General features: G+C 39.5%; 1 protein-coding gene across 14 annotated transcripts in view; it reads right to left on the bottom strand.

Annotated features, from left to right (window-relative positions):
• DMD (dystrophin) overlaps positions 1 to 24,735 on the bottom strand; it is a 1,148,563-nt gene that overhangs the window by 52,158 nt on the left and 1,071,670 nt on the right. For all 14 annotated transcript variants that reach the window (XM_074814589.1, XM_074814586.1, XM_074814591.1 and 11 more), the window contains 4 exons: positions 14,617 to 14,691; positions 9,184 to 9,385; positions 5,773 to 5,858; positions 3,027 to 3,184 (listed from right to left, as the gene is read on the bottom strand). In XM_074814589.1, the coding sequence (XP_074670690.1) occupies positions 3,027 to 3,184; positions 5,773 to 5,858; positions 9,184 to 9,385; positions 14,617 to 14,691 (521 nt within the window). The remainder of the gene's footprint in view (positions 1 to 3,026; positions 3,185 to 5,772; positions 5,859 to 9,183; positions 9,386 to 14,616; positions 14,692 to 24,735) is intronic.

Below are 24,735 nucleotides of genomic sequence, written 5' to 3'. Positions count from 1 at the left end.
CTCTTTGCTCTCACTTAAAAATATTTTTTCTTTAAAATCTCGAAGCAGAAATTATACTCCCCTGCCCTGCATAGGAAAGATGAGTCCCATAATATCCTTTTTCTTCCAACAATTACTATCAGCGCCTTCCCTTATATGAAGAAGACTATGGAAAGCAAGAGTCAGTGCTGAGGGGATGAAAATTAACGGGGCAGCAGCAGCTGCAGCCTGCGGTAAGGGGACCTGCTGCTCCTCAGGAGCAGTCAGCGACGTCAGGAGCGGGCAGCAGGCAGGCTGCTGCCAACAGCAGGGCTGGGAAGCCCAACCTTCATTCCCAAGGACTTGTACTTCAAACCAAAAAACTGGAGAGATTTCCCCTGTTATTGCTGGGAACAGTAAACATCCCTTTTTTTTCTGCTGTTGTGCAGACAGACAAGGCCGTTGCCAGGGCACCTAACCTAAGGGGGCTGGAAGAGCCGTTTCTGAAGCACACGTTTGTTTCTGACTCTGACATGACTGCAATTTATTGCTGGCTTCTCATCACCAGAAAGAAAAAAAAAAGGAAAGAAAAAAAAACCTAAAGAAAAAGCATTCCTCACTGTGGGCGTACAAAGACTTAATTTAGTTTCCACACAGTAATGTAAACTATGAATCCCCACAATATTTTTAAAAATTGAATTATCTCAATTCAATAAAATGAGGCCGCTGGGAGCCCCATGCAACCCTCCTTGGCCATCCAGCTCCTCCAGCCACTGTTTCCCAGGCTGCTCCCTGCTCCCCCCCGCAGCACCTCTGCGCTGCCCCCCCAGACCGAGGACCCTCGTGCCCTGCATGCACCACCATCCCACACCCAAAGGATGTCTCTGTGCTCCCCTCCCTCCCTTTCCCCTGGAAAGGTCTTATTTCTTCCCCCATCTCCGTTCCTGGCTGCTCGTTTCTTTCACACCTCATCCTACCCACCCTTCTGTTTCCTCCATCACTATTACTCCTACTACCATTCTTACCATCATTCCCTAAGTGTGGCCTTTTTTTTTCCCACACCTTAGTTCCTTCTCCCTCCGCTCCATCAGGGCTCTCCCTACACTTGGGATTTCTGCTCCTCTTCCTAGGACTCCATCCTGCCTATTTTTGTATTTCCCCTTTTTGTATTTCGATTGAGCCTCCCTCCCCCTTTCTGGTCCTCCTAGAAGACTGCTGCAACCCAGGTCAGAAACCACCCTCCCACTCTGCAAGTTAAAATGTGGCTTCACCCAGAGGAAAAAGAGAAGATGAAATTCCTCTTACTGTAGGTAAGAAGAAAACCCATTTTTCAGTGCACATAAGAGAAGGAAACCTGAGGTCTCCCATGTTCTGGTTTATGAATGTGTCAAAGCTTATGCCCAGCTGTGCTTGGGCTGTTTCTAGAAATGCCAGCAACTGGATGTGGTACAGCATTCAGCCCGCTGGCATGTCTTCATTTGTAACGACAATGTTGCTAACTCATTTTATTCAAATAAACATTTATTTCAAGGTCTTCTTCCTACTTTATAAAAACTGTTTTTGTGTGTTCCATCACTATGAATTTTACTGTTTTTTTCTTAGTATAAACAAACAGAATGGCAGCCCCCTTTCCAAAAAGACATGTTTTTGTTAGACTCCAAGGTCACTTATCAGTTTTTCAACTGTTCTAAGCACTGTTGCCATTCACTTGGGAAAACAATAGGATCCAGTGAGTCCTAATTTCTGAGAAAGGTCATTTGCACAAACAACTTTTTGACCATGGATTTGCTGCAGCAGCATTTTGTGTTGGTGTCACCTGAAAGCCCAATGTGGAACTTGAGGCTTGAAAGCCACAGCAGTGTCTAACCCAGCTATCAACATTACTATGCATAGTTTATCAGCATGGGTTATCAGCCAGGATATGGCCCTATAAAATTGATTTGGAAATGGCATCAAATACAGATTAGAATTATAAAAGGTCAAGACATGAATGATGGAAATGGGAAAATGTAAATCTGTTAAAAGAAGTTAAAAAAATACAGAAAGCAAACGTCCCATCACAACTGAAGTTTGTTCTGATTTTAGAATTAGATTCTTTTCATAGTCACTGTGTGTAAGAAGACCACTTCCAAGCATTAGTATTCATTGAAAAAACCTTGCTGTGTTTTGCTTATTACAGAATTGAAACTACTACATAATGAAACTTGAGCAGGAGGCAAAAAAAAGAAAACAACTCCCCCGCCCTCAACCAAACAAAAAATCCCCCAGGGACAGTTAGGGGATGGGAAAAGCACGTTTCTTCCATTGTAACGTAGAAGATGCATTGAGAGTTAATCACAGACCATACATTACCTCCCCTCCTCTACCTTTTCATTAAGCAGCTGTCTTCATCTTGTGCATTCTGCTGGTGGTTAGGATAAGGATGAATAATTCCCTTAACTCTTTTCCTCCCAAGATTAACTAATTTACAAGTCTGAAAAACAGCCTCCAGTTTGCCTGTGTATTCCTCAACAGACAGGACAGGAATTCTTTCAGTACTCTCTAAAGAAAACTGGCATTATCCATTCAAGTGGTGGAAAGGAGCTCATCGAGCACTCCTCACCCCTGGACAGCACCGCAGGCAGTTGCTCCTTTCCTACTGCTCCCCTGGGCGCCTTGCTGTCACTGGTATGTATAGGCCCAAAATTTAGAGTAACCATTGCTGTTCACCTGCATGGCAACAATAAACGGTGATCCACTGCTGGCAATAGAAAACTGTAAAACCAGGAGCTGCTGTAACAGAGACTTAAACTGACTGCAGGATTCAGTTACAATATAAGCCTTGATGACAATTATTTGCTGTCTGGATAACAGCATAATCTGGGCTTCTTCCACCATGGCCAAGAGAAACAGGCTAATGCAAACACATCTTGTCAAAGAAGCGGTTTAATAAACCAAGGAACACCACCACTAAATGACCCTCAGCACCCTAATCCTTCTTCCAGATTTTCAATCCTCTTCAGAACAGACAGGCTACCTCAACACAAAATACAAATCGGAAAACTAACAGCGAGCAAACATGAACTTACAAACTGGAAGCAGCTTCTGACGCTCGGCTCGATATTGCTGCCCCCGAAGGAAGCCACTTCCCCCAGCTGCCGAGGGATCTGGATGGAGTCGTGCAGCAGGAGCCCCAGCCGGCGCTGGTCACAGAAGCCGGTGGAGCTTGCCACTTGTTTGAACAGGTCTGGAGGAAGGAAAAGCACACCAGAGCTAAAGCACTGCTACCGGGATGTGGCACACAGCATGGAAGTTTGCATGGTTTCAAAGGCTCGCAAGTGCAGGCATGGCCTTGGTGGACGTGAACACAAATGTCTCTTCAGTTTGGCTGCTTCTCTTCCCATAAACACTAGTTTTTTTCTGTTAAATATGCAGTCTAGTGATAATTTTTAACATCATTACTGGCTTGTACCTGGGAAGAAAGGCCATTCTAACACAGCACCTGTGGCATTACTGATAATAGCAGCTGTGATTCTGTATCACAGCTAACTGAACATCAGGATCTTTGAGCCACAACACCACAAATCTTTTAAAAACACCATTTAAGAGTAAAATAATCTCATACAACAAACAGCACATTTTCAAGTCTTAGCAATCAATGTAGAACTCAGAGAATCCATTTCTCTTTCAGATGAGCTGAACTGAAAAATGAGAGGTCCCGAAATTCGATATAGTATACCCTTTTGATCCAAGAGCATTTCTAAAATTAAAGAAAAACATTACAGTATGACAGAACCTGCCATCCACCAGGAATGTTAGTATCATATTAAGTTTGCACTTCAGAAGTGAAACGTCACTTGAAGCCATGTTCTGTTACTGCAACATTCTAGAAAAGAATCCTTACAGGACAGAATTATTATCCCTTTGTAAGCTCAATTTCATTTGGAAGAAATTAGTTAGACTATGTATACATTGAGGAGGTTTTAGAGTTCACAGTAATAAGAAAAATCAGGTTAGCATTAACTGAAATATTTATTTGATAATATCCCTGTCGACAATACATGACCTGAATAAACAGTTGTTACTTTTCAAAGAGTTAAAAAAAAAAAAAGAGCATGAGATGGCTAGAATAAAATAATGTCCTTTTTTTGGAGCTGCTTTAATATTTCACCTGACACCGGAGATACAATTATAAAGGTGCTTCAGCACTGCTTGAGATAACTTTCCTAGTGCTGCTTTCACATGTGTTTTCTTCCAAAGAAATAAATGGATAGAGAAAGGATTATGTTTTAATTACATTAAATTCACTCTTGCCAAGCCTAGTTTTATTATAAATAATTTTGGGATAAATCCTTCCATCACCTCTGCAAGCGTAAAGACTTGTGCTGTAGCACAGCCGACTCTGCTCTGCTGCACAAATGAGAGAAAAAATTATAAAGGGTGCAACTTATCGCATACTTGCAGCAATACTAATAGCAACTGCACTACAACTTCAGCATGGATGGGGAAACCAGACCACAGCCTAGCAGGGACAATTGCTTCCTCTCCCACAAATAATTCAGCTTTCAATTTCCCCATCATTAAAACATTAAGTGTTCTACAACCTTAAAAAGGGGGGTTATGCATTACTGTGCACACACACTGCAGGAAACTATAACATGAATAAATGTTTTCCTTTATAGCTTTGATAATCTTCAATGAAATATCATTTTGGGAAATATCTGTACTGAGTAATTTTCTTAAAAGATTTTCTGAATACTTTTTCACAACACCCACATGAAACATCTAGAAGTCTAAACTGTGACATTCATAGTGATTGCCCTAAAATCTGATCCAATTATACATAGTCATGCACAGACACTGTTGTTGGAACTGTTTCTTTTCTCTTTAGCATTCTTCAACTTTCATTAGTCGAAGAGAATAATAACAATTGATGAAGAACTGCAATGGTATTGGGACAAATCCGAAAGGTTATTTTTTTAGTGGTTTTTTTTAAATGCATGAATGAGTAACACCAGTTAATTTAACCAGAAAGTTGCTCTTGAGAACTACTCTTATCAGTAGTTCTTTTCTGGATCCTAGCCTCACTAATGAACTGATTCATTAGTCAGATAGAACTAAAACTTCAAGTGGAATTTTTTCAAGTATTTAAGCATTTGTTCTATTAAAATATGCAAAATTTGCATACCTTTACTACTTATTTAAAGGTAGCAACTGTATTTAAACACATTGTACATAATAAGACCCTGACCACATTGTGGAAAGTGTTTTAAGAAGTTAACGTATTTTAAAATGGTGTAATGCAAGGTGTCCTGTAGACACGCATTTTTGTGTATGAAGGTGTGCTAAACCAGTGGTCTCCAAAGATGCGTTCTTGTACCCCAGGGAGTGTGCAAGACAATCCATTAGGGAGCAGTAAGAAAAAACTGTTTGTATTGTTAATAAATAAAATTTAAGAACAGTATTTATTTCATCTTTATCACATCCTTTTTTAACTTCTATTTTTTGTCTGTTTTGTAATGTACATAATGTATTAGTGCAGTGGTACATGTATATAATTTATAAATAAATATACATCTATTGGGAGGGCATGCTCAAAAGGTTTTTACTGGCAGGGGTGCGATCAAACAAGTCTGAGGACCACTGTGCTAAACTACCTAAAACCATACTGAAAAAGTAACTTAAAAGTACAAGGTGGAACAAATTAACACACTCTGCATCTGGACTATCTAAAACACTGCCTCTGTATGCTACTTCAATGTTTATGCAATAAATAGGAGGACTAAAACCAGAATATAAACATAAACTAAAAGCAAAAGAATTACATTGACTTACATCTATACTTATCTTCCAGGTGTGCTTTACAAAGGGATACAACACCCGTTTTGAAAGATAAGACACGGATCCTTCCTGTTCGGCCCCTAATGAAAAAGAAACACTGGTTGATAATATGATCCATTCATGTCATAATTTGTTTACTGTAATGAAGTTCACTGCAGTACCATAGTCATTATAAATGAAGTCCCACACAGAACCATGTTGCACAGATAGAAATGAAATATAAAATATGGTTGCGACTTCAACAGGCTTAGCTGAATTGGACTGTGCTGTTGTACCAATTCAATCAGAAATGGTCTTGTCTGGAAATAATTACCTCCTTTTTTATGACAAAAGTGAGAGTAAAGAGTCTTTACCCTATGCTTATTTGAACAGGCTTCTCTATGAACTGCTGCTGAGCTGTTCTCAGAGATGAAGTCCCTGACAGAACAGCAAACCATCCCTTTGCTGAAGACAATATAGCTACACTTTCATTAGAAATACGATGTAGCAGTCATTTTTAGAAAGTGTTTGCTTACTGGGTGTCAGCCCTGCCCTGACTGGTTTGAGAAGGCAACAGGGAACTAAGCACAAAAAAAGCAGCCTCTGCCAGCAGTGTGCAGTGACAGAGGTACTTGTAAGATATTCAGCTGAATGATGAAGCCTGCCTAGAAATCAGAAGGCAAGCAGGCTGTACAGTTATGCCATTAACAACACGGCATGGTTTCTGAGCAACTCCTCGCAGCACTCAAAGCTGTCCTGGGCAGTGCCAAGGGGCCGGTATGCTCCACATCAGTCCCTGCGCTGCCTCTGGTCAGCCTTCCCCTCATGCTCGCTCCTGCCCTGTAATGTGCTTGTGCTATTACTGTTGCTTTTTAACAGGACTGTGAGAAAAACATTCCCCTCTGCGCTGCAGGTGACGCAATGACAAACCTTCACATCCTCTCTCAGTCATCTGGTTTAGCTCAATTTACTTCGAGTTGCTGGCTTCCCCCAAGACTTTTATTTCTGATAGTATTTCAAACATATAACATCTACTGCAAACAAAGACATGTACAACATAGGAAGCTAATGCCTAAAAATGACATTTTTGAAGCAGTGCCTTATCAACAGTTTTGAAGCATCACCAGTAAGAACACAACTGGGAGGAAGATAAATCATGTACAGGCATGCCACAGGCATGCATCAGGCTGAACTGTTCGACAAAGATGCATGTTGTCTTTTGAATCCTATGAAAGCGTTGTAGGAGCCAGCACTGCTCATTTACCCACGTATCTCCCCTGCAAACCCTATAAAAGGTGGAGATGGGAACAGGTGGACAAAGCTGAATTTAGAACTTGCAACCTTTTGCTAAAGAATCTTGAGTATTCCATCACAAATAAGCATTTGTTGTTTACCTATGCTTTCCACACTCCACTCCTCTTACGCCTCTCCCTCAAATCTTTTCCGAATTAATTATCATCTGTGCCCTGAGAAACTCCTGCTGATGAATACCAGGCTCATGCAAATTATACAGGAGAAGAATGTAGAATGATGATTTCCCTGCAAGGCATATTAAATTGAAACTTGCACGAATCATGAGTTGTTCAGTTCACTCTCCTCTCCTCCCAAGTCAAACCAATAATTTAGCACACTACTGCAAAAGAGCATGAGTGACTGATCAATTAAAACAAATCTGAAACGTGTTGGATTTGCAAAGCTGTGCCCATAATTAGATCAGTCACTGACTGTGAATTTGATTAATATCTTTACAAATGACAGTTTTCAATTATAAGAAAAGTAAAGATTCAGTACATTTAATTAAATGTCTCCAGTACTGCTATGCAGTTCGGTTGATCTCTGCCTATTAAGTTTACAACGAAAACTAAACACAGGTAACCCCAAGGTCACCTCTCTTACCAGTGTAATTCAAACCTGAATTTTGGCAAAATAGCTACGAGCTTTCCTCACGCATAAAACACCTCTCTGTTTCATTGTGTCCTGCAATATACAGTTCCCTAGCGTACCTCGGGAATTGCCTGGAGGCAGCCAATTATAATTTCTAATGTACTTTCAGCACAGTGCAACATAAAAGAAAACTAGACTGGACGTGGCAAATCTGAACTGGACAGTTCAGCTTAGGAGCAGCCCGTGGAACAACCTTTATTTCCCTCTCTGCCTCTAACACGGCTGATTGGAATAACAACCCTAGCACATCTTTTCTGTTTTTCGCTAATTGGGTATCTTTGTTTATATGTTATTCATAATTGATAATTCAGAAGTGGATCAGAGTTCTGTGGAAACCAAAGCAGATTAAAGAAATAAAACTTTGCCCATTCCCTACTACTGGTACACTACACAAAAATATAATGTAATCTGGGTAATCCACTTCACGGGATATTGCAGCTGCTGCAGAGGATGTTATAAGCAACTGACTTATTGGAGATGATCCTGCAGAAAGAGACTCTGTACAAAGCTGTACTTTTCTTTTGGTAGGTGATCATGGAAGCTTCAGTGCTGTCATAAAGGGTGGATGGAAGAACAATTTTATGGCACTTCAATATGGTTCAAAATGTCAATGGAAATAAAATAATTGATCCATGTCCTTCCATTTCTATATGTAAATGTTTATTCTGTCACAGTAATGAGTGTGTCTGGCTGAAGGTGGATCTTAAGAACCTTAAAAACACAAGGACTTCCACTGACATTTTTTTTTCACTAAATTTACCAAATAATAATCTTGTTCTAAAATTAGCTTACAAACGTGTGTTGGAATTTGTCTATGCGTTCTGAGCAACATCATTAACCCACTGAATAGGAATACTCAACAATTTTCTTAAGGTAAATTTACTCTGTTGTATTTATACTTATAGGTACACTTTTTAAAATTAAACTTCAGATGAAGGATTCCTCAAATCTTGTCACTGATATGGGTTATAAACACATTAGATTAGAGATTAACCTCTTCCATCTTTGAACAAGAGCTAAAGATTGAAAGCTATAGAAAATGGACAGCTCTGAAAAGGTTTAACATCTGGAATTACAGACACATGCAGGAGTCTATGATGGTGTTCACACTGTTCCTTCTTGATAGTTCTCTTGAATGTCTTTATCTAAATGAATTAAAAAAGCCATGCAAAGCCATAACCTACAGAGGACATGCAGTCCCAGAATTGCTCTGAACACAGAAACCTGTTAAAAAAGTTCCATTTTCCAGCTCTCTCATTGCTTAGCTTAATAAAGCTAGGATTGTAAGCCTAACCAAGGGCTGTATTGATTCAGCTAAATGCAGCCATTAAACCATCAGGTTTATTAAACTTTCCCTTCAACTACTGTTTTCTTCAGTTTCAAGCCATTGATTTTATAATGAGGCCTGTTACCCCTTCCCCCTTCCTCTTGTGCTGCTGGGGAAGCCCCTGAGCACTCCATCTTCAGAGCACCCATACATACGTGTCATAGACATTCAGCAGCCAGTTGAGGCACATGTCCACGCAGAGAGGAACATTGACCAGGTTATTGTGCTCTTGTTCCAGTCGATCGTAAATGGTGGTCAAGCAGTTAATGATCTGCAGAATATCCATCGGCTGGTCGTTTTGTTTGAGGTTGTGCTGGTCCAAGGCATCACATGCAGCAGACAGACTCAGGAGATCCACTGTTAAAATAAAATGTAAAAATCACAATAAAGATTGAAGAGAAACAGTGGTTGCATTACCCATAACCAAAAAGCAATCGAACATTTTACTTGGTTTACATGCCTGGCCAGAGGACATTTTATATCCTCTGAAAGTCACATGCAAGACGGGTTTCAAGACTCCTACAGGTGCACTGTTTATTCAGCTGTGGTCTTAGAGGAAAGTGTTTATAAAAGTGAAATCTAGTTCATTTTTGGCTGTACAGTACCTATTATGCTATTGGATCCTATGGAAATATTACATGTAAATTACTATGTAAGTAAAAATTACATATTTCATCTTTTATATTCCTACAGATAGGCTAATATTTGACTACTGCATTCACCACATGTGCTCTAAACATAGTACATGTCGTCAGCTTTCCTGAGACGTGCCGTCCATTTCTTATAGAAGTCAAGCAATCTTAACTGAACCAAACTCCACAAGAAATATGCAAACAGATCACAACTGAACTGGGATTAACCTCTCCGTTACTCTTCCTCTGGTAAGAGCATGGAAGAGAAGGTTCCCGAAACATTAAATGACCTCTTTCATTTATTAATGAAATTTATCAATTTTTAATTCTGCAGTGCATTTACATTTATAAATACCTCTGACATTATTAAGACACATTTAAACTTATCAGTAAACATATAACAGAGGTTTTTGTCACAGACATTTAAAAACTTGATTTTCATTCCAATTTAAGTCAGTTACATTTTGAAATTCAGATGTCCAAGGCAAAACAGAACTTCCCTTTCTAAACTCAGTCTCTGCATATTAACATCAACAGCAGCATCACATTTTAGGAGACATCAAATCAGAGAGTTATGGGATATTGGTTTACAAAGTAAAACAGGAATAAGAACAAAAGAAATCAAAAAAATGAGATTATTGATGCAGATCTTTCTATTGCCACATGAAAACCCTCTGTAATTCCTTGCAGTGAATTTCCAGGGTGTGAGCAATGGGCATATTAAAGCCCAGATACTGTTAGTCCTGCTCATACCATGAGCAGTCACAAAGTGCAGCATGATTCAACATGACTCGGGGGAGTAACATCTGACCCAAAATGAACTGCCCAAAATCATCCAGGAAATTCTTCACAAACGGGAAATTAATTGACCCAACTGTAAGACCAGTTTTGCTCTCATTGGAATAAAAACGTGCTTTACTGAGTCCTGGTGAGCCACATCTCTTGGTAACATCAAAAAAAAAAAAAAAAATGTGCAGAGGCTAAATGCAGAACCCCATACAGAAATTTTTTAAGAACTTGATCCAGCTTAAGAGCCCATTTGCCAAATTCACACTTGGGTATCCTATTTTACCAAGGATGAAACTGACCCTCTGATGTCCTAGTGGAAATAAAAAACACTTTAGCTGCACACAGGGCTGCTTGGTAATGCTGTATGGACAGTACGCTGGGATTTCATAATTGCAAAATAATTTCTGGAGTATAAATTTCATTGGAAATCAATAGGGACTTCTGCTACTGAATCCCTTAAGCACTTCTGAAAATTTCACCCTGTGGGCCCGACATACCCAGTGCTAGAGTGAATAAGGAAAGATTAGAATGCTATCCCCATTATTATACCAAGAAATTTAACTTCAAATCTGGGGTTTTGTGGGGGGTTTTATTAGAATTTTACTTTTTTCTACATTAGCGTATAGATATTTATTAAAAGAAAATCCTTTTGAATATTATGTTTAACCTACTAGCATATAAAATACAGCTGTTCTAAGGTCAGTGTTATATTCCACAAAAACATATTTATCAGACCCATTCCTAAGAGTCTCAGAAAAATGCTCTTCTTCTAATTATTTATTAGTCAAATTGGAAATAGAGCACTGCCTTCACAACACCTTTAACTCTGAGCTTTAGGCTGAACTCTCAGTTCCTTTGAGACTATGAATCAATGGTAATTAAATGAACCCCTCAGGCATGTGAGTGGCAGCTTAATTATATATGCAGCTACTGCTAAACATGGGTCATTCCACTTTGTGAAAGCTTTTCCCACTAATAAGCTGCAACTTCTGAAAAGCCTTTCACCCCGCTCTTTATCAACCTCCTGTCCTATCTTGAAGTTAATAACGCATGTTCATCTTATAACAAGCAAAAAGTGCTTGCCACCATGCTCTACCTTAGGGAACTTCTTTTTATGGGAAGAAGAGTGGCTCTGGCCTTTGTCACATTAAGCTCCTCCTGCACCTTTCCCACCAAGATTAAAGAAATGTGTGTGGGGGTTCCTCTCCCAGAACGAGAAATTGCTTATTTCTTTCCTGAAAGCAAATATGGAGGTTCCATGAATGACAGACTTTCAAAAGACAAGCCCTAACAGTCAGATATGTATTGAAGAGTTGTATCTTCATCGCTGTTCAGGGATTTGCAAAGCTTTAATTGAAATAAACAATAGCACTTTATGTTTTTTACCTTTTGTCGGTTCTCTGCCACTCTTTTGTTCTTTTCTATTTAAAATTCCAAAACTGACTCTAAAATTTGTGTGAGTGGTACTTCTAGCTTATTTTGAAATCTAACTCATCTATATAAATATTTCTTTGGCCTCTAAGGCACGAGAAAAAACTTTAGGATGTTTATAACAAGACACCAACCCATGGCCAGACTGCCAGAAAAGTATAAAAGATGACCTCATAACTAACAAACTGAAGGACAGAAGTGACAATTAACAAGCAGAAGAAAGCATGCTGTGGGGGTCACATACCGATCTTAGGGAAAACTCAACATATGGCTGGTGATAAAAAGTATTAAAGGTGCTCCCAGAATGCAAGATCATCTCTGTAACCAGCTGCTGTTGGCTGATACATTAAAAAAATATATTTAATCTAGCCTGCATAAAATTAGAGGAAAAAAGCCCCCTAACAGAAGTTCTTGAATATTTTCTTTTGCTGCCTCTACAAGAAAAGTTTGTGAACGCATCTCATTTTATTGACATCACAATGTTCAGATGTGGTTTTCACTTGAAGATCACATCTTTTAAAAGTAGGAAAACAAGAAAGTCAACATACTTTGATGTGATTATCAAAGAAAACCATACATTTACAAAAAAAAGGTGCAACAGTTACACTTGGCATGCCCACAATAATTTCAAAGGCTGGGACGATAGAGCCACACACTAGATTCTTTAAGGAAACGCAATACATAAGCACTTATTTAAGGATTACCATTTCCCATATTCTTCTTTAGGTGTAATATCCTAGTGCCTTAAAGTTCATTGGGCTGATTTACAAACTGCAAAGAACTAAGTACAGTTTATTTTTTAAAGTGTTTCCATTCTTGTCACTGAGAAATAGGATGTACATTCACTTCTGCGGGCCTTCTACTGTGCACACATCTTTAGAGTGCTCCTCCGTAGACAAAACTGCTCTGCTTTTATGAAGTTTGCAGAAAAGAATATACAAATATATGTGTTTAAACTCCTGAAATCTTAAAACTGAAATAAAAAGTAAGAGCTGAAAGCAGCACCTACTGCAAGTAGAATTTAGGGATTTTTGGCTATGCATAGGAGCCCTGAAACCCAGCACTGTGCTCTATTTCTACTAGTGCCAAACTGCAGAAAAAGAATTTTGTAGGAACTTGGGGTTTTTTAAAAAAAAATCTAATTAAACTGCATTCATAAGCAATACTGAAATCATAGAATACACAATGATGGTGTCTTCAAGCAAAAATGTTTGTAAGAACAAAGACTGCTAACCAAATTCCTTAAATACTTCTCCTTACATACAAGTATGAAGAATGTGCTAAAGTAATCAGTGTAAGTACCACTGCATGTCTCTGAAAACATCCATTCTCAGAAAACCTACCTAAGTGTAACCTTGAGAGATTAACTGACTTCAGTGCATAATTACAATTCCACACTGTAAAGTCCAAGATGAGTCCAGAATTATTCAGTGGTAAGAATCAGGGTAATACAAATAAAACTGGATGCAAAGTTTTGCACTTTTAGCCGTAAAAACCTGTTACACTTGCGCGCTGCCAGCTAGAGAAACCTGTAATTCCAAAAATTTTAGTTCCTTACTTCAGTGCTGCACTGATTATAAATACTTTTCACTGCATATCACTTCAGTTTCATTACATTGCCTTTATACAATGAGTGTGGCAGGAGTGCTCTGCCATGGAAAGATGTTTGTATTTCTGATCATCATAATTCATTCTCTGTCATTGCATTCATGTTGAAATCTTTCATTATGTTATAAGACTTTTCACTTATTTTTTCCCTTTTTTCTTTTTCTTTTCTATTTTTTTTATAAATTCAGAAATTAAGTCTGTTCATGAATGGAATTCACCCATGCTTATAAGCCTAAAAGTAAACATGCTCAAAAACACTGAGGTTTGACACCGTTCCAGAAAGCATGTGAGCACAAATCCAAACTTGAGATAAATCAACAGTTGAGACATTTGCAACTGTGTCAGAAATTTAACTCTGTAATTAAATGCCGAACAGTGAATGTTAAAATATTTTAACGGCCCTCCAAATCGTACTGCCTAATAAACTGCTTGCTTTGGCAACTTGTTGGCCTACCAAGGAAACTATGAGCAAATTATTTAGCTATCAGGTTACAATAAGCTGAAGAGGAACTGTAACTCCAGTGACAGGTAGAATACCATACACCAGTTGAGAGAATTAAAATGTTAGAACATGCACATCACTAATATACGGCTGATGAGAGACTTGTGAACATAACCAAAAGCTGGGGAAAAAAATAAGCTAAATGTTTATTGTGATGATCTCATTTAAAGGCAACAGTCCCTCAGGGTTCAAGATTCAACTTAACAAACCATTGTCAACTCCAGCTCTGGAGTGATTATTTCACCTGAACTCTCACTGTTCCCGGTATACTACAATCATGTCCCTCTGGTCTTGAGCTGTAAAGCCATGGTTGACACAGGACGTGGCTTCAGTAATGAGCACAGTTAAAATACCTGGCTAAAGAGTATAAAGATTAGAAATATGTAAGGGACGTTAACTTTTTCCCTGATCTGCTGCCCTGTCTTACAAAGGACAGATCTGCAGACCACCCTGCACTTTGGTTCTGTAAGGAATGTGCAAGACCCTCCAGGTGAGAGGCTTCCATGCAGTAGGTAGAGCTGGGGGTATCTGTGGGGGTGTTTTTCTGCTTCTGAAAGTTGCAAATCAACTTGTGCGTTGGTCATAAAGTCTTCCTGGCAGCAGGTGAGGCACAGGCACATACTTACGGCAGAGGGCTTTCTGCAGCCTGCGGAGTTTCATGGCAGTCCTGTATGCCGAGAACCTGACGTTGTTCAGGTCAGCTGTAGGGAGGAAATATTAAAATAAAGGATCAGCTTTACACCTTAGAAATAACCAGACTTGCAAAGACGTTAAGTTGAACTAGAAGATTATACTCACTGGTTAAAAGAAGAGAGGAAAAAATATAAAGCACGTTAGAAACTCTACTTCACTGAGCAAAAGCCCTCAAACCTTGTCAATCAATCATCCAAAAGAAAAACACAAAGTCCTAAAGTGTTACTTCCTTTCGTTCAAAGGCACTGAATTTAAGAGCACTTGAAAGGAAACATCAGTGACTGCAGCAGCGCTGTCTGAAAACACCGAAGCCTTTCACACCCAAGGCAGCGTGAGAGAGATAAGAACTTGAAACTCCTCCTTGTCTGCCCAGCGCACCAGCCAGGCTACCTGCAGTCAGCCCCAAGAGAAGAGCTCTGCCCAGGAAAAAATAGGTGACTCTCAGCTACTGCTAAAGGTTTTTACCTCTAAAAACAAAAGTGAAACTTTTGTGCTTTCCACCTAAGCAGATCCCAGCCATGCCCTGAGATGCAAAGCCTTCCTGGGGAGAAGCCAGCTCACCCAGCCAGGCAAGGTCCCAGGTTCCCACCTCTGAAACAGCGAGGAGCTAGTGGGCTGCTGCAGCACGATGGGGAACGGCACCCCACTAGGAACACGTGGTGTGAGCAATTTTTGCTAGAGCCTTCCTTCTCATGCTGTTAGTGAAATAAGGACATCAGCACAAGTGCCCACTGAATAGTTTAACCATGGCTTGAAAAACCTTGCAGGCCTCTGCAGACACAAGGTGGGCCACACACCAAACCAGCCACACCACACCAGAATAGAGAAGCCTCTCAGCACATGGTAGGCTTGTACCGGCTACCTGAGCATTATTCAGCACCGAATTGTGGTGATCTCCACAGCAAGGCACAGCAACTAGTCTGTAGCCTAAGAAGCAAACACTAGAGAAAACTGAAAAGAAAGGAGGGGTTGTCTTGGACTAAATCTGGCCAGGAAACTGCATTTGCATCTTTCTCTTCTGTGAAACCAGACTGAGGAAGATGCGCTTATTCTAATCTTGTCCCTGGCTTTGCTGAGGGTGGCCTTGGGCAAATCCCATTTACAACAAGAATGAAGATAAAAATCACTGAAAGTGAGGTTGAAACTACTGTGGCTGAATTCCTGCCATCAGTTTCCAGTACCTCGCTAACTCATGATTTACAACTAGATTTGGCATACCAAGACTACAGTGCAGATACACCAACACTTGCATTACTCAGAATCAAAATCAGGATGCAGAAGTGAACATGCAAATCTGGCAAAGAGCTTTGTTTATGCGAGTAGGTCAGCAGATACTGAAGCTAACTGTATGCAGCTTCGAGCTGGTACCTTCATCAAAGAGAACCCTGGTAAGCCATCATGGTTGCTGTTTTGGGGCCAAGTCCATGAACTGACACTGTTTCCCAAGTGCCATTGCTGATGGCTGCACTGGGAACTGGGGGGGGGGGGGGGGAGGGGTGGGGGGGGGGCGGGGGGGGAAGGGCAGGGACAGGGAGGCACTCTCATGTACCTCAGCACAGTCACCCCCACTGCTGAAAAACTAGACTGCTGCTGGCATGCTTTTGGCCCTGTCACCTACCCAACACATTCCTGGGCACAGGCACTCCTGGGCATTTAAGCAGTCTATCAACCGTTCCCAACAGATCAGTTGGTATCTTGTAATTTAAGGGTTTTCTAGCACAGAACGGGAATGTTTGTGCCACACAGTTTCAGCACCCAGCAACACAATACAAAAAGAACATAAAAAATAAATGTACTGGCTCAGAATAAAGGTCCATTTAGCCCAATAAACTGCCTCTAAGCCTGACAGACTCTTAGAGAAAGACTATGATGAAAAACAGGACAAACACAAAATAGTTCCTTGCTGGCATATGTGCTGAGGTGCTATAAAGCTGTTTGCAATGTGGTAGCTTGGGCATAACTATCCCAACGTCATTTACAATGCTGTACAGGTATAGGTAGCAGAGGGAATATAGTCTCAATTACATTAATTTTAATTAAGCTGTTCTGAATGAGTAATTTGAGGTTTGATAATTCAGTAGTTTTGTATACCTTAACGAAAGCTGTAGAACGTTTCTAAAACACGTCTTACAGCAGAAGGAAAGGTTTCAGCTTTGCATATCATGTCTTCTTCATTGCACAGTTCCATACACCTTTTTAATGGGCAGTTCTCCTGTGTATTGTTCCTGCCAGCTCCCTGTCTCACAATCATCCTGACAGGTCCAGAAGCCTTAATGTGGTGTGGAATACAGTGAGCAATTTAAATAAAGCAACTTAATTTGTCTTGAAGGGAAATTAATAAAGCAGTCTCTTGCAAACACACTGTGACTTCAGTTACATCTTGTACCCTTGTTGTAAATCTGCACTTGCATTCTGGAAAAGAATATGCACTAGATTATGACTAGCATTCAATAAAATGAAGAAGCCTTCCCTAAATTTTCCCTGAGTATTCTGAAAAAAGCTTCAATACTATTATTTACATTTTAAGAAATATTAGTAAATATATATGCATATTTCAGGCCTTGACCAGGGCAGAAAGTAAAATCCATGAAGACACTTAATCCTAAAAGAGCTCTAGTTTACATCTATTTTCCTGTATATGTAACACACACTGAATTTATTATCAACCTTAATGACACTGCTGCCAAGAAGCATATGCTGTAAATGATCAAGCAATGTCAGGAGTTAGTTTTGGAGCCCTCATCTCAGGTTTTGGGAAAATAGCAGCAATGTCATCTTTTGGTTCTACGTATTGAGGCCAAAAGTAGCCGTCACATGTCTCCACACCCACCTTCGTTGCTGTTGTCAGTATGAGCCCATGCCCAGTTACTGTGCCCCTGTCAACCGCTCACCTCCTGCTGTCATTATACCACCACCTCCATGCTCCTGATGGACAGCTCTCTTACCAGGTGGTGACAGTCATTTAAGGTCACTAGATCTTAATGATTTAGCCTTTTCCCTCCCTACTCCTATGAAACTGTTGGTGGTATCTCTCCTCCCCCGGAGCTACTGCTGGAACAAATGTGCTGCTCTGTGGAACAATGAGGGGAGACCAAGCCTCTAGTAATTAGGTTCAAAATACTTCCCTTGCTGGTATATGACCCCATTTAAATGAACCGTGGAAGATAAGACTGTCAAGGAATGAGACATGGACACTGGGCTCAGGAGTGCTGGAGGTAACATCACCACTAACAGCAAGGGAGAAGACTTCGAGTGAGGCAGCGTAAGGCGCTGCCTGGCCACAAGCCAGCCGCCACTGCTGGGAACATGCAGAGGAGGGAGGAAGGAGGCTCAAGCAGCAGCAACCTTCTGAGGGCCTGTGGAAACACCAGCAGTTCCTCTTTGTCCATGTTTGGTTTTTCTTTCCCTTCCTGGGTCCTCAGGGAAAAAAATCTGATGCTTTTTTCACTCCCAAACAGCCCATTAAAAGAGTCAGGACCCACCAGGTCTCGACTCCAGAGCTTTTATAATTTCTGAGCAGGTCAGAAAGCTCAGTATGTCATGCAAGCTTTCCTGCAGCTCTTTCTTCCCACTCCTAGAAAGTATGCACCATCTCATCCAAATGAGGTGGTTAGAGGGTTGAAAAGCCCTTGGAGCATGTGAAACTTTTTCAGGTTGTTTAATGACACTCCCAGTCCTTGTTGCTCAAAAGGTAACTTTCAAGCTTTGAACAAAAAATGTAAAGAGCATAAAATGTTTATGGTCTGAAACAACGATGTAGTGGAAGAGGTCATCTGGCCCTGAAGGGAACAAACTGAGGAAAGGATCACATGGGAGTTTTTGGTGACACTCATATTTACATCCCAGAGCAAAGAGAAATCATGTTCTCCCATCACTCAGCCATGAATGACCTCTCTGTTCAAGGGAATGTAAATCTTCCTAGGGGAGAAGATTTAAGATTGCGTTACAGAAGAATCATAAGACGAGGCAGGTGCTTACAGCTGATGCCTTCACAGCAATGAACAATTCCCACCAACACAGCAGTAAGATCTCTCCATGATCTTCCCAAGCTTCTGCTGAAGCCCTCCCACTGTTGTGGTGAAAGGAGTTCAAAGTGCTAAAGCATCAGTGACTCTCGGAAATCAGGAAATCTCCTTTTGCTGCTTTCCTCTTTTCATTATAGACATGACAAGCATCTCCCTTTGCTTCATGCCAACTAATGCAGCAGGGAGAAGGTTACCTAGAAAAGTGATATCCTTCATGTCCACCATGTGCCTACAGCATCTGAATATGTTCATGCTCCTGTGTTCATTCATATTAATATGAATAACATCGAACAAGAACTAGCATTCTTATTACACATGCAGCTTTAATGAAGAGGACTTCAGACTGCTGATAGGAATTACTCAAATCAGAAATATTACAGAAAGATGATCAGATAATTAAATCCTAACCTTCTCTGCATAATTCTGCATATTGAGAGAAATCTCAAAAGGTAAGGGCTACGTTCTTCCTCAAAAGAGCTAAGACACCCTCAAGAAATTTTCCAATGTTGTATTTCTACAGTATTGTAGAAACAGCTGTAATTACACATAGCAGATCCTTTTGCCTGTGGATAATCAGGTAAAAAAGAACCTCATTTCAGAAGTGGTCAGTGATTTGTATCAAAAATTCGAACTACCTGCTGGAATGTCCCACTGACTACTGACATAGTATCAATAAATAAGATGTAGATTTTTTTTCCTTTTTTTAAAATCCTCCCATGCTAAATTCCAGATTTTACATAGGGATATAAATATTATTTAAAGAGAAAAAAACAGATACTCATATTCTTCAGTCTTACTGCAGGAAATAAATTGGTAACAACTAAAAGTGATAAAAAAATTAAAGAACAACAAGTTTTTGAAAAGAACATATTTAATCAGAGGTTTAGCATCCAGCATGGAGGGATATTTGTTTTTATTTTTAAGTAGGCACATCTATAAACCAAACAGGATGTTTTACCTTAGGTGTTGTAACTGAACTGCTTTCCATGGTGGTTCTTAAACAGACTAACTCCCCTACCATTGCTCCAGCTGCTGAGTGTTGGGATGTTTCATTTGACAATGTACCGTCCTCTACGACAGACTAATCTCACTGAGTGTTTAAAAGCTCTGGGATGGGCCAGACTACCTCCCGTTGAAGGCTGTTCATGTAATTTGTCTCTCACGCAATGTAATCTGAAGGCATCTCAGGAAGTCCTTTCTACTTAGAAACCACCTTGTTTTTTACTTTAAAGAGGGTTATTTGTTTATATTATTGTGATGTTTATTGTTATAATTGCTTTTTAATTAATGAGGACAAAACACAGCCATTTCACTTGATTTTATGGGCAGCAATTTTCTCACTGGACACTATCAAACCAAAAAGAGCGGTTTACATGCTTCGGGTCATAACTATCTCGAGTAAAATTTGGCAAGTTAACAACTAAATTATTTGAAAGAAATTAGATGTTATCAGGTCAAATCCTCATCTTCATTTGATAAGACTTACAGAGTTCTGAGTTGGGTTTTTTTTCACTCTCTTATTTGCAAGGAAAAAAATGTGAACCTACGGTGATAGAACTGAAAGTCTCACTCAACCACAGCCTGTGACATGCTCATACAGCTGTTCATAAACACACTGCCTAAAGCGGATAAACTACCTTGGGAATTACATGTCACTGTTGTCTCTGACAACGCCTACCTAACAGAGGTTAAAAACAGTTTACTGTACAGTCCTGAATAGACCGTAATTCCACTACCAGCCACTAAGCTTTCATGTTTCATCATATGACTTTTCAAGAAGCTTCATCTCACATTGATTCAATACATCTGCGATTCCCTGACTGGCTGATAAGAATGCTGGATTTCTTCCTGCTGCCCAAAACCTGTATATAAATCCTTTAATGATGCCCTACAGTGACATATATTGCCTCTTTAGGAATTGTAATTTAAAAATGCAAATGAGACAAATGCACAAAGGAAAGAAATTAATCAAGTAACACTGCTTAATATCAGTTGAGTCTCAGCCATTGACTCTTATTATAACAATAATTAATGCTATCATCTACATTGCTTTGAGAATGAATAACAGTAAACAGTGTTATTATATATACAGGCATACAGCTGAACCACTCTCCATGAAACAATACAGCACGCTGTACTAGACCTGTCCCACTGAGTAAAAAAGCTGATAGTGTCTCTGCAAATTAGTAAGCGGGAGGTACCCAGGGCACCAAAATGCTACTGATTGCATCTAGACCAAGTGGATGAACACCACAGCATGTACCAGCATCCCAATAACCAGACCAACTGACATGACCCTTGGGAATTTAGTTTTAATATGTAATGGCTTTTCATCAGTCTGCAAATGCAAAAGTGTAAAAAAGGATATGACGTACACCTGGGTTACACCCCGTTGTAGGGTTGGGATGCAAGTGGTTTGCAGTCAGAAAGGTCAAAAACTCTCCATGTACGTTAGATGAGAAGTAGTCATAATAGAAAATCCTAAACTAAATAAATAGAAACAAACAACTTTTAAAATATTAATTTTATATTATGTTATAAATAATATATATATTATATATATATAATATAAAATATAAAAAAATATTAATGAAAGGTGTCCATTTGCAAACCAAGAGTGCAATACTCTTGAGCAAGATGTTCCCATACTGGTCACCTATTCTGTAACAGATTATTCTGCTCTCTCTGTAATATGCTCCTTCAGTGCTAATACACCTGTGGTTTCATTTTCAAGGGATGCAAGGTTAACTTCTACCACCTAACTTCTACCTCTCTGCCATAGTTACATTTATTGTCTGTTAGCTGTATGCCTACATAGGATGCAATCACACACCGTTAGCAACATGACCTACTCTAGGTCTGACTGCTTTCCAAGGTTGACAGAACCCCCCCAAACCTATTTTCTGAAATGAGAAGTTTTATTATTCAGATTGTAGTTAGCTTGAAAGGACATCAGTGCATAAGCAACCTTTAAAGAAAGGCCATATGTATCATCTCACCGATTTCAGTAGAAATCAAATGATTGATGTTGCAATAGGCACGTCTTACTAGTACAAACATGGAAAACAATTAGTTGAATGTGAATAAAACCTCATATTAAATACACCATTTAGTAATTTGCAATAAAAATTATTATGGCAGAGAGGAGCAGTTTAGCCTCTTCAGGCTGCAATTCAGAAGGACAAATCAAAATACACAAACCAAAAAAGGATAAAGTTTATCCACCTTGGTCATTCGGAGTTGGAAGCTCACATTGCTGCACAAGAGCCACCTACCACAGGACAGCAGCTGCTGCCAAAAGCCCAGTGAGGCTCAGAGGTACCTTCCAGCATTCTCCCACCTTGTGTTAAGCAACTCCGACATTTCTTCCAGGTACCCCACAGACAACATGCCCCCCCGATCCCTCCAGAATAAATGGAAAGCTGTCACCAATGCACTACAGTCTGCAAGGGTGAGGGTGTTTTTCACCCTCTTGTCTTACCTTGGTGAATTAGGAGAGATAAACAGATGTACACGGCAATATTTCTGACCGCACCCTGCTACTGCAATTACCGTTCACAGTGACGCTAATGCACCTTGGGGAGACTCGTACTGACATTACATGGGAAGGCTGGAAGAAGGGGACACTAACAGTCTGGCACGACAGGTCAAGTTCTCCTGGGCTAACACTGCAAAGGTTAGAATCGTGTTCAGCTTAAAGGCAAAATACTATCCTTCTGAGCTAAACTGCCTGCCATTAAATGTTCACTCTCAGAAGATAATCTGAAAAAAATTATGCAATCCCAGACCACTTTGATTCCTGCTCTTCCCATCTCTCTCCTCATCCAAAGGTCCTTGAACTCTCCAGGACAATGAAATAACATAAATTCTCATTTCAGTGATGCCCTGGAGCCATCATGAAGGATAAGAAATTTTGTAAGAGGGCTGTCAAAGAACAGTGTAAAAAAGCAGATCTGCAGGAGAACTGCTTTTGGAAAGAAAAGCAGCTGGGGCAGTTCTTGGTAATTTGAAGACTTTCAAAGGGAAGTGAGAAGAAAACGGGAATGGTTCATAATGGTGTAAATACAAACCGAGGGAAGTCTGTCAGTTTAAGTAATAAAGAAGACCTGTCAAGAACAAGCATTCTAATATCTTAAAGGGAAAAGCTTTTCTGTTAAAAGAACAATCAGTTAGAAATTTTTGATACACATATTGCATTTCAAATCAAATATTTTACAGTTATTACCAGTATTTTATAAACAGTCATGTTTCAGCAAATGATCTCAAAGAGCATTTCAGAATGCTTCCTTCATGGGCAGGTTACTTTATAATTTCTTCCTATGGATGCTGTCTCTGATGCAGTTCCTACTGAAGACAAGATACAGGACTTCCTGGACCAACAATCTGATCAGGTGAAAAGTGCACAAAAGTGCACGCAGCATATGCCTACCTTCTTTTCTTAGTACCAAATAATGTTCCCAAGTAATTTAGCTTTATTTTTATAAATACCCAAATCTCTAGAGACAGAAAGCTGAGCCAATGTTTGAAACTTGAAATTCATCTATTTTAGCAAAATGTAATGCAGCAATTTGTAGGTGTGTTAATTGGATATACGAAGAATAAAACTAATATTACTCCTTTTTCTTACAGAAGTGTCTCTTGTGTCTCAAAGACATAAGCAGATGAGGAATGTTACCTTGTGACAGGTTGCACCTTCCTCATTCACTTAAGAAAATTAAGCTTTCAGTAATTTGTAAGAATTTAAATTAGACATAAGGATCCCCTAGAAAATTATGATATACTGGCACATATAGAGAGCTACATCACATACTGCAATTATTCCCTACAGACTTAGTGTAGGAGTTGGAAAATGGAAATTAAAATTCTGGACAGCACTGATGTGCTTGGTCTCATTTTTTTTACATTTACCTGGATTGCAAAATTCATGTTTTCTACCAGATTTTTAAAATGGATACATACAAAGCTCTTTATTAGCTTCTTCATATGAATGAGAAGCAAAATTTGGATCCTAATGTGAGGTAAAATAATAGGATCTAATGAGTATGCAATACAAAATCGACTTTAATAATCTCTTCTTAGATAAAATATTACTGAACAGTCTGAAAAGACTTCAAACATCACATTATTACCGTTCTGACCTGAGGCAAAGCAGAGCACTGAAAACACATCAAGGGTTCTGTTCAAGACTAAACGGGTTATGCTTGCATTATGCAATTTGTATGAGAGTTAGGCAATGATGAATACACCCAGTTCAAAAATAAAATAAATTGGTAGGTTATTCAGTAGCACTTTTATCAAAGCTTCACCCCATGTGGCAGTACACAAAGAATCACCTTGTCTAATCTGTTTTGTACATATATATGAACACCTAAGTTTACTAAAAAAATACACATTATGCATCCTTTGCTAAAATGAGCATCGCTTCCATATTAATGAGTATTTGGTCTCAATCCCAAAAGAAATAAAACTAGCCAGAAAGAGGACGGCCCTTTTGGACATTCCTTGCATCTGAAAAGGAAAACAGCAGGATTTTATAAGAAAAAGAAACAAAATCTGCCTAAACATTTTCCTTCTCTACGCAGTAAGAAATAAGGATATCTTAAACTCTTGACATTTGGGTGATACTCAGGTGATAAAACTCAGCTAAACTAAATGCAAACTGACTTCAGCAGTCACACATCTTTTGAACTGTTGAGGTGAACACATCAGGACACTTTTCTCCCTTATATATAGTTACCTTTTCACTTCTTGATATTCAAGAGCACTCTAGCTGAAACAGGGAAATACCAGAAGAAAAGCAGCTGCAACAGGACTTTAGGTCTGACCAACAACAGTATCAGAAATATCACACAATCTCTGGATCAAAGGCGGCCGCGGAGTCAGAATGCGGTTCAATTAACAGGCAACTGTTTGAAGATCTACCTGTATTAAAGGGATGTCTGCATGTGCAATTACTATTTGTCCTGAATCTTTTAAACCACTCGCTTTAAGAGTAGAAATATAAAGGAGACAAACAGGGCAATGCGT

This window comes from Strix aluco, chromosome 2 (assembly GCF_031877795.1).
Source record: "Strix aluco isolate bStrAlu1 chromosome 2, bStrAlu1.hap1, whole genome shotgun sequence".
Classification (NCBI taxonomy): Eukaryota; Metazoa; Chordata; class Aves; order Strigiformes; family Strigidae; genus Strix; species Strix aluco.
Note: the sequence above shows the minus strand (reverse complement) of the source record. Positions and strands in the feature narration are given on the sequence as shown.